The following is an 11,543-nucleotide window of genomic DNA, read 5'->3' on the forward strand; positions in this document are numbered from 1 at the left end:
TCTTGTTTCTTTGCTGATTTCTTGCTTAGGTGATCTGTCTATTGCTGATAGTGGAGTGTTGAGGTTAAGAGTTGGCTTGTGACCCCAATGTTCATAGCAGCAATGTCCACAATAGCTAAATCGTGGAAGGAGCCGAGATGCCCTTCAACAGATGACTGGATTAAGAAGTTGTGGTCAATATATACAATGGAATATTACTCAGCTATCAGAAAGAACGAGTTCTCAACATTTGCTACAACAAGGACGGCACTGGAGGAGATAATGCTAAGTGAAATAAGTCAAGCAGAGAAAGACAGCTATCATATGATTTCTCTCATCTATGGAACATAAGAACTAGGATGATCGGTAGGGGAAGAAACGGATAAAGAAAGGGGGGGTAATCAGAAGGGGGAATGAAACATGAGAGACTATGGACTATGAGAAACAAACTGAGGGCTACAGAGGGGAGGGGGGTGGGGGAATGGGATAGGCCGGTGATGGGTAGTAAGGAGGGCACATATTGCATGGTGCACTGGGTGTTATACACAACTAATGAATCATCGAGCCTTACATCGAAAACCGGGGATGTACTGTATGGTGACTAACATAATATAATAAAAAATCATTAAAAAAAAAAAAAAGAATATAATGAAAGAAGCCAAACATATAAGGTCACATATTGCATGATTCTATTTATATAAAATAGTCAGAATAAGTAAATCCATTGAAACCGAAAGCAGACAATAGTTTCTAGAGGCTGGGGAGAAATGCTTAATAAGAATAGGGTTTATTCTCGGTGTTATGAAAATGTTTTGGAAAGAAGGTGTTTACGTTATGCCCATACTAAATGCCACTGAATTGCTCAGTTTAAGATGGTTTATGTTACATGATGTGTACCCTCAATAAAATAAACAGAAATAAAAGACTAGAATGAGAAAAAGATTAACTTGAAAAATCCAACTAAGTCATTAGAACACATTATCAGTCAAATAAAAATAACCATTCAGAAAATACAGTCTTCTAAGGGCCTCAAGAGTAAACTACATTTGTTCTCAACACAAAATGCACGCTCATCTCATCAACTATGTTACTAGTTACATTGTTTAAATTATGTAAGTAACTGATCTAAATGACAACTAGATAATAACTTTTAAAATATAAACAACTTTAAAAGGTTGAGGGAAATATACCATTTTGGAATAAGCAGAAAATTCAAACTTGGAAACTTACTGGCTGAATGACCTGAGGTAGGTCACTTAAATCTTTCTCAACAGTTCCCTCAAAGCTTAATAATGAATTTTACTACTTTCTTGCTCATATTTACATTACATAGTTATTATGAGAAGCCCTCTTCTCTTCTACAGTCTCTACCTACATTCTCTCCTAGGTAAGTTCAGCTGGTCCCATGGCATTTACAATTTTTAAAAATTATTTTATATGGCACTATATTCAGCTCTTCAAAATTCAAAAGGGACAAAAGCATGTAAATGCAAAATCGCCCTCCCTCCCACCCTTGTTCTTTTCCTTGGAGGAACCACTGTCTCTAGTTATATGGGTCCTTCTAGAATTAGCATAGGCTATCTTTTTAAACAAATGGTAGTAGACTACACATACTGTTGAAATCGTGCTCTTTCTCACTTGCTGTGTCTTGGAGATCATTCTACAGTAGTATATGATAAGACTCTTCCTCATCCTTTTTCTTCGGGAATACCTTTTCCATTCTTTACATGCGTCATAATTTATTTAACTACTGTTTTACTGAAAGATATTTAGAACGTTTCCAATCTTTTGCTACTACAAACAACACTCTAATAAATAACCTTGTATAGCTGTCATTTCACTTGAGTGACTATATCTGCAGGTAAAATTCAGAAAAACAGAAAAGCTTTAAGTTCTACTTCTTTAAATACTATCAATTCATTCAATAGGGGTTCTAGGTACCGGGAATAAAAAAGATAAAATACCAGCGTTACATTCTAGTAGGGAAGACAGATAACAAAAATTTTTTTTAAAGTTCTATTGTTTATCCAGATAAATAATGAAAAATAAACATAAAAACTAAACCTATATTACAGTATGATATAATATGTTAGAAGATGGTAATATTATGAAATAAAAACAGACAAGAGAAGAGGAATAGGGAATGCCAAGGGAGAGGGTTATAGTTTATATTATTACTTATGTGATAGGTTATACGTTATTTATATAATAGGTCATTATTTATACATTAGACTGGAAGGGTAGGCCTCATCGAGAAATAACATAGTAAGCCCTGTGGATATCTAGGAGAAGAGCATTCTGGGCAGAGAAAAGAACATACACAAAAGCCCTGAGCTAGAAGATTGCCTAGTGCTGAGAAGCAGGAAAGCTGTCAGTGTGACTGCAGCAGAGGGAGCAAGGCAGGGAATGGGAGGAAATGAGGTTGGAGGAAATGAGAGAGTAGCTTGTGTGGGCCTCACAGGCCACTGTAAGGATTTTAGCTCTCATTTTGAGTAAAATGGGAAATTAATAAGATCTGAATCATGGTATATATAGATCATTTCCTTAATTGGCAAATGGAGAACAAACTGTAGGGGGACAAAGTTGGAAGCAGAGAGATGATTTAGGAGACAACTGCAACAATGCCGGCAAGAGAGAATGGTGACGAGGGTAGTAGCAGTGGAGGTGGCAAGAGTGGTCAATTCTGATGGAGGCAGCGTCAAGAGGATCTGTTGATGGATTGTATGTGGAAAGGAAGGAGTCCAAAATTTTGGCTAGAACAACTAGGGAAAACAGTTTCCACTAACTGAAACAGGAAAGACAGTGTGTGGACGTTGGGGGATGATAAGGAGCTTTAATTTCGCACTATTGAGCCTGAGGCGGCTACTGGACACCCAAGAGGAGAGGCTGCGTAGGTGGCACAATGTGAAGGTCTGAAATTCAGGGGAGATGCTTAAGCTGGAGGTAAACTTTGGAAGTCTATACACTACTGATTACCAAAAGTACTCCTGATGGCACCCCTAAATTCCAGAGGCACATATCCAACTGCCTACGTAATTTTTCGTTTAGATACCTCATAGGAATCTCAAACCTAAGTTGTCCGAAATGAAACTGTCAATTCTTTCCTAACCCCAAACTTGCAATCTTGCTTAGCTCAGTGAATGGCACACTGCTTCACAATGTGGTTCAGGCCCAAACCCTAGGAATTCTTGCTTCCTCTTTTTCCTTCACATTGAAATCTAATCCAGGAGCCAGTTTGATCAATTCTACTCTTTAAATGACCCAGTATCTGACCACCTTTCCTTACGTTCTCCCTGGTGCAAGCCAGGCTCATCTCGTCCCTGCACTCCTGTGACAACATCCTAACTTGTCTCTTTCTTTCAAAGGTGGGGCAACTAAAGTCTATTCTCAATATACCAGCCATGATGATCTTTTGAAACATGCATCAGATCATATCTGGCACATGAGTCAGATCATATCTGGGTGTCCTACTAGACCGTGAATACTTGCCGCATAAATACTTGATGGATGAATGTACATTCACCTGTGTTCTAAAGCAAGTTAGCACACTTTTTCTATAAAAGGCCAGAGGGTAAATATTTTCATTTGCATAGGCAATATGGTCTGTGTTGCACCGACTCCACTACGCCACAGAAGCATTCCCAGACAGTACATTCGAAGAAAGAGTGTAGGGCGTGGAGCACTGGGTGTTATAGGCAAACAACGAAGCATGGAACACTACATCAAAAACTAATGATGTACTGTATGGTGACCAACATAATTTAAAAAAAAAAAAGATTGAGTGTGGCTATGTTCTAATAAAACATTATTTACAAAAATAGGAGGTAGGTAGTTTGCTGACCCCTGCTTCAAAGTTTAAGTGCTATAGTAGCTTCCCATCACTCTTAGAATCACCATTCGAATAAAAACTGAACTCCTTATCTTGGCCTACAGGGTCCCGTAAGATCTAACCCAGATCTGTCTTTCCTTCATCTCCTACTATTTTCCTATTGACTTATTTTACCCTTTTTTGCAATTTCTCAAATAAACTCAGCTTTTTCTGTCTCCAAGCCCTTGGTATTTACTGTTTCCTTTGCCTGGAACATTCTTCATCCAGATCTTTGCATAGGTCATTCCTCACCGTCTTTCCTCAAAAGCTACCTATTCAGAGAATGTTTCCCTGACAGTCCAGCTTCTTTTCCAGTGCCCATGATTTTTGTTTCTTGTCATAATATTTATCATTATCTGAAAATACATCATTTCTTTTTTGTTTACTTGTTTATTGTCTCTCCACTAAGAGGCATTTCTGTGAGACAAGGATTTTGCTTATCTTGTCACTTTACCTACAGTAACTACAATAAGGTCTGGTGAATAGCAGATGCCTAATATCTGCTAGATGCATGAATGGAAATAAAAGGATTTTAGAATATGTAAAGTGCCATCCAAGTAGCCGTACTTGTTATTCTTTTTGGAGAGAGGGGATGAGAAATGAAAGGAAGGGAGAGATCTAAGTAGGGTGTTGGAAGAATATCACTGGCTTACAGTCGTGGGTTTGATTCCTTGGGCAAGTGTCTAAGTACCTGAGAGACTCAACTTCCCTTTTTCTAAAAGAAAGATGTCAACGTCTGGAAGTCAGTTCTAAGGACTGATGAGGTAACACCAAGACAAAAATCATGAGACTCGATGCTGGTTCATCGCCAAATTTCCCTTATTAAAACTGTAATGATGTGTAGTGCTTAAGATACTTCTATCAATTATATGTTTTCAGAAACTGAATTTAACCTAAAAGAAAACTTAATTTTCAAATAATTTTAGATATAAAAAATAGTTGCAAAAATAGTACAAAGAGTTCCCATACACTCTTCACCCTGGAATTGAACTTTTTGAGTTACAGTTTTCTGTGCTTCCATTTGATAGAAGAAAAAGAAAAGCAGACTCATTTGGGCCCTAAATAATACCCTAGCAGCTTGACAGAGTGGTACAATTTGTAATATTTATTTTTAAGGAAGTGTCTATGAATTGAAAAAATTCAGTTTATCATGTAAAACCGATAGAAGTCCCCTAAGAGATTATGTGAACTAATGGCCAAATGCATCAAGTCTTTTCTTCTCATTCCTTAGGGGACCTGGAGAATTGTTAGAGCTGTCACAGTGTATCCATTTTAAACAAAGTCAAACTATTTGCAAGTTTCTCTTGGATAGATTAACTTGATCCTTCTATAAACACAAATAGAAGGCAATATGTCCAAAACATCTCATGCTTGAAGGGGTACTTGTAACACCAGTTCTATTTAGTTGCAATGATGCATTCAAATACCACTAGGTAATGCAACTGCTCAGAATTGCCCACAACACATTTGCTGCTAAACAAATAGACAATCAGTTGTCCCGGGTTCTTAACCATTCACGCCATCCAAACTCTTTGAAAAACCTCACTTCACTTGCTGATAAGATCAGTCACTCATCAATGGCTGTCTTCAAATGACCTTTTATTAAGGATATTACAGAATAAAGCGTTACCGAAATGATGTCAATATAAACTGTTTATATGAGGGCATGTTTATGTAGTAGTCAAAGCATGTATCTCAGAATTCTCTTCAAAAACGATATTCATAATTTGAATAAAACAATTGCTAATAACCTTAAGGGCTTTCAGCATATCTAAGAAAAACATGGATCTCTACCCAGACTTTTACATTAATCAATTTTAAAAATTTAGCCAGAGTACTAAGGACACTGAGGAAAAAAGAATGAAATATATCCAAAATATCTATTAATCCACAGAGGACGAAAAGAACTAAGAAACAATACATTCTATAGACCTATGTAATTACAAGATAATATCCTATGTAATAAAACAGATATGGGAGATTAGATACCTTTTCTTCAGGTATACTGTAACGCACATTTTCCAAAAATACTGACGTATTCTCCACATTTGTATACCGTAAAAGAATATGAGCAAAATCTTCTTCAGTGATAGTGTTCATCCCATTAGAGTAGGAAAGGAATTCTATTTCGAGAACTTCTGTCTGCAGGTTATCCATGAATCTATGACAAAAATATAGAAAGAATGCATAAGATAAATGAAGAGTGTTGGCAACAGATGATACTTAGCCTCGCAGGGTTCTGGCTTCCTCATCTGTAAAATGGGGACAACAAAAAGACGTTGCAGGGTAGTGATGAGACTTAAAAGAGTTACTGTGTAGTGCCTGGTGTTTTAGTACAGAGGACACTACATCCATGCTTATCACTGTGGCTTACTGAGACAAAGGAGTTGGTAATATGCAGGAAATAATCAATCCAGATATCCAGGCATTTCTTATCATTCAGGAACTTATCAATATAATGACTAGTGTACAGGTACTGATGGACGTGCTTGTTTGTTATACAGAGTATCTTCAGCTAGGATGAAATCAGCAAAGGGTGAGTATTTCTGCACCAGATGATTCCTAAAGACCTTTCTGACTTTAGCATGTTAACATTTTTCAAAACAAATATAAAATTAAGCTCACCTATAAAAATCTTCAAAGTTGAGCTCAGCTTTTCCTTTCTTTCCAAAAAAGTGTACAAGAAGTGTAGTATCTGTTACTAAACTTGTAATGTCATCAGCACGCTTAAAAAATCACAATTTAAAGGTTAGCTGCAGTAAACAAACAATAGGGATACCCAATATCCCTCAAAGACTTTTATCAACATATAAATACCAAGAACATGAATATATTACCATTAGAATGAAAAGCATAAGACTGTATTAATAAATTCCATCACAGCTAAAATGAAGTTCAGTATTTGAAAATAGAAATATGACTGAAATTGATCTTTATCCTAAAAAATTTTAAAGATATGACTATATTTTAGGAAGTTTTCAAATTATGTATCTAGAATACCTGTGATTTAAATTATCTAAAATAGTTGAAACCTTATAGGAATCATCTGTTTTATCTTTAAGTCATTTAGTTTGGATTTTCCTAATTAACCTAAAAAATCAATTTTTAAAGGATGTTCAAAAGAGGTAAATTCTTCAGATATATGAAATATATGGGGCTGACAAAAGAATGGTCTTAAGCTTCACAAAATAGTTTCTTTCCTTTGAGCATGATACTTTCCTATTGCATTCCATATTCATGATACTTTAAATAGAAGATACTATATTTTGAAAGAGAAATTATAGTACTATTAGTTTGGAATTTACATAATTTATAATTTTTTTAAAAGAAAAGTCTTACATTACTTTTTGAATGGAAGAGATTAATTCCATAGGACTTTTTCCTTTAAGTTTCAACAAGTGTATTCTTAAAATCACTGCAGTCTAGCCCTTATAACGTTTAATGGCCTAGGAAAATAGTCCTTCTTTCCTTTAATGTGGCTATACAGATTTCCCTTTCTTTTTCCTCCCTCCCCTTCCATTCCCTTCTCTTCCTCCTCTTCTCTCCTTCCTTCCTCACTTGGCCATTAACTCATATCTAGCTTATAAACTCAGGTACAAAAATCATAAAATTCAAATGATTATAACTCTCCCATATATTATCCTGGGAAATGTAAGAAAAATAAGAGACTAAATAATAACTAACATTTTCTGTCTTTAAAAAAATAGCTGTAAATGTCCATCCAAAGATACATATCTGAAGTGTTACTTCTTGGCCAGAATTCTGTTTCACAGAAAACACAAGAAATAAAAAGTATATACTTCTCTACAAAGGGTAAGTTGTGCTCTATGATCCCTGATGAAAAGTCTCATTTTACTCCTCTTCCACACACTTTTGGTAATCTTTTGATTCCTTATAGCTCTCTTCCCAATCATTCACGAAGACAGCTATTTTATCCTTCATAACATTTGTTGCATCTCTATTTCCCTTCTCCCTAGACCAAATATTATTAACATCTAATGACCAGTTTGGCGTTATAAAGACTACATCTTGTGTTTGGTCTTTCCCCCTCCTACATGCCTTTTGATCCCTGTTGTTAAGTGGTCTCTTTGCTACTTCGATTACTCGGGTCTTTCTTAAAACCTCCAACATGTAGCATATCTTCTATTTTAAATTATCTAAAACGGTTGAAATTCTTTAGTAAATTGTGTAGCCCTGCTTATGTTTGTTTAGCTTGGGTTTTCCTAAGTAATCTCTAGCATATAACCTCCTTATAATTGGTTTGAAAGATCTCTACTTAGTTTGCTGACAACTCCGAAGTATTTTCAGAATTTGGAATAACTTAGAAGTTTCCTATTACACACACACACACACACACACACACACACACACACACTTCCTAAAATATCTCCAACTTCTTTGAAGATCTGATTGCCAGGGAGAAAACACACAGCCTGGAAGCCTGGTGTCATACACTATGTTTTAAATACGCCTTCCTGAACAAGCTTGTAATGGATGTTGAGGAATAGTGATGGTGCCTGCCTCTCACGGCTCCGTATGTGACGACAGACTGGGATCATTTTGAGTAGTGCTCAGAAGGCACTATTACTTTCACCAGTACTTTATGCTGAGGAGGCAGACTGCTGTTAAGGAGAGGATTTTAAAATCAGAAGACCTGAGTTCATGGAGTCTTTTGACCGTTAGCTTCCTTTTCTGTAAAGTAGGCATAAACCTATCTAAGATAATGATTTTGAGGATAAAATTAGACTATGAGTGTAAATCAAGTATACAAATGTTATTATTGGCAGTCACAAGATGCTTGGGAATACAGCATTAAGACCTTGGGGAAAAAGGAGATGTCTCATGTTAATTATCAACATTCCTTTGCGATTGTGTGTGATCCATTATTTCCCATTGAATAGCTTCAGTAGGCTGGGGGGGAAGTTATTTGAGAAGGCATGCCTAAATGGAGCACAGGAGTAGAATCTATGGAATCAGCAGTCAACGTTAGGAACTGGGGTGTCCATCTAGAAGCTAGATGACTAGAATGGGGGGAGAGATAGAGTTGATGAGAAGAGGGGCCATGGTGTTTTAGACGAAGTTGCTGACTTCACAAATAAGCAGTGGGGTGGTGGCATGTAAAATGACGAGCTCAAGAGTCAGATTCCTGGCTTTGAATCCTGACTTTTTTCCTTATTAGTTAAGTGACCTCTCAGGGAAGTTAATCTCTCTGAGGATATTTTTACCCTCAGTAATAACAACAGTACCTACCTTAAAGTGGTGTTGTGAGGATCAAGTAACACATGAAAATCACTTAGCACTATAACTGGCATACTGTAAATGCTCAACAAATCTTATTATTTATTTTTGCCAAATCAATACATTTCAAGAAGTTAAAAAGGACTAGACAAGATAGAAAAGATAATAATGTTGAAGCTTAATGCAAAAAAAGTTTTACATGGCACACTCTTCTTTTTTGTGAACTGAAACTACACATATGTTGTATAGATCTGAAAAAAAAATGCCTTCAAATGAAGAGGTCAGAGGAACACCCAAAGTTAGTGACCTCAGCTAATATAATTATGAAATGTTTTCCTTCAGTGCTATGATGTCCTTTACCTCAAAACCTAACACAGTGAAATGAGATGGCTTTGTTTTATACAGGTTTTCAATAATGACCTCATTCTTCCAGCTTTTCTCATGCCCACTGAGCAGAGCAGAGCAGATCTTCGTTTACAGTCTTTCATCATCAAAATCGTATTAGACTTAGGTTGCACTTATCCAGATAATCCAGACCCACAGAGGCATAAGTAACAATATGACATTAGAGAAAAAAAATTAGAAAATGGAAATGGTGAAAACTTTTCTCCCCCCAGTCAATGAAACAGAGCACTGTTGGGAGTCATGGAAAACCGTACCAGTGCCCTTAGTATCCTACCAGTGTTATATAACTTAAATCACAGGGGAGTTGGGACAAAAATAGAGACTTTATCCCTTTGATTCTTGTGCCCATTGTTAAAATAAAATGAATTCAGGTGTTTTCATAACAAAGCAAGAAAAAGCCACAAAAGAATCCCCATGGGCCATTTACATGAAAGGCCCTTATCTTTGTTGTGATTAAAAATTACATGATTTCATCAAAAATAAAATAGATAAATAAATCTGCATGGAATTAAAAATATGTAAAAATATTACAGATTTTTAAGATATCTTTCAACATATTTTTATTGATTACAATGGGATAATAATCTTATCAAACTCTATTCAAGGGGTGGGGGGAGGGAAATCAAATAGATCTCTAAGCTTTCTTTCTGAACCAATTTGAATCCTGAAATACTTATACTATAAACAATTCAATGTTATAGTGGCATCCTTATACTAACCTAAAAGGAATTTCAATGAGTTGTAACTTAACTACAGTTAATTCTCAACTATCCTCTCTAATGTGGGAGGGTAGTAAGAGATAATCCCCAAGTAATTATTTTATTTTAGAACACAGTGTAAGTTTTATTTTCTTCTTTCTTCTATCAGATTTACTTTTGTAATATTTGAATCAATTCATTAATTAATTTAGTAGCTTATGATTATAATGGATTGATGACGGCCAATGGTATGCTAGTAAACTAGCTCTTTAGGAAAAACAAACCTGATTTGTAGTGTTTGCCAATTTCTATGGTATTAATACTTCTATCATGGCCACTTTCAAGTACCAACAAGATGTCATAGATGTTGGGTTGGGAAGAGATGTACAGAAAAAACTCTAGGAAGCCATAAAAGCCAGCTCCAGCACCCCTCTGACAGCGTTTATATCTTCAAAAGGTCTTACGCATACCATGAAATCTTAGAGCGTATGTAAGAGCTGACTGATCTTCTGATATTAAACCTCCCAAGATTTGAATTACATTCAACATCGAATTAGTGGATTGTGTCTAATTGTGAGAATTTCTAGCAGAGTTAAATTAAAGATAGCCTGGAGGGTGAGGTGGACAGTCTAGGATGGAGTGACATGACTGTTAGTTTGAAGCTACCTCCCAGTTCGCTTGTAGGACTCTTGGGCCAATGTCCCCATTTGCTCTTATTTTTAGGTACTGACTACTATGTGCCTGCATAAATGATTACAGAATTAAGTATTTCTGAAATACCTCCCATGAAACATCTATTACCACTTTTTGACTAAAAAATGGTTCAAATTTAAAAGTTAATTTTAAAACGTTAATTACTGGTCATAATTACATCATATTTACATATCAGATAAATTAGAGAAAGGCAAAATGCTTTATTTGTTTTGGGATTTCAAAATTGAACACAATTGACAAAATTAACATTTCCAAATATCTGTCCCAGTCTAGAGGTGTCAATTGAGTAACACTACATATGGATAACAGAAGTCACACCTGATTCCAGTTTACTTTTCTAGATACTTTTAGGTGTAATTTTTATAAGTCAAACTTTAGAAAAAAGAAATGACAAATCAGCTTTAAAGAGAAAAAGAATGAAAAATATCTCAGTATTTATTGAAAAGTTCTTTGTGGTAAGACTGATAAAGTTCTTAAAAATTCTTAATAGGATATATGAAATTTGTGTTTAATGTAGAAGACATAGCCCATCTTTTAAAATGACAAATCGCTAAGAACAAAACAAAAACCCAAAACAAAATAACAAATCCTTAGTAACAGTGGCGTACTCAGTAGGCGGGGGGGGGGGGGGGGGGGGGGGG

General features: G+C 35.8%; 1 protein-coding gene across 1 annotated transcript in view; it reads right to left on the bottom strand.

Annotated features, from left to right (window-relative positions):
- The window catches only part of MICU3 (mitochondrial calcium uptake family member 3), a 101,943-nt gene that overhangs the window by 10,973 nt on the left and 79,427 nt on the right, over nucleotides 1-11,543 (bottom strand). The window contains exons 10-11 of the mRNA XM_040643317.1: nucleotides 6,473-6,573; nucleotides 5,837-6,008 (exon numbers count right to left, since the gene is read on the bottom strand). Of these exons, the coding sequence (XP_040499251.1) occupies nucleotides 5,837-6,008; nucleotides 6,473-6,573 (273 nt within the window). The remainder of the gene's footprint in view (nucleotides 1-5,836; nucleotides 6,009-6,472; nucleotides 6,574-11,543) is intronic.

This window comes from Ursus maritimus, unplaced genomic scaffold, assembly GCF_017311325.1.
Source record: "Ursus maritimus isolate PB19 unplaced genomic scaffold, ASM1731132v1 scaffold_28, whole genome shotgun sequence".
In the NCBI taxonomy this organism is placed as follows: Eukaryota; Metazoa; Chordata; class Mammalia; order Carnivora; family Ursidae; genus Ursus; species Ursus maritimus.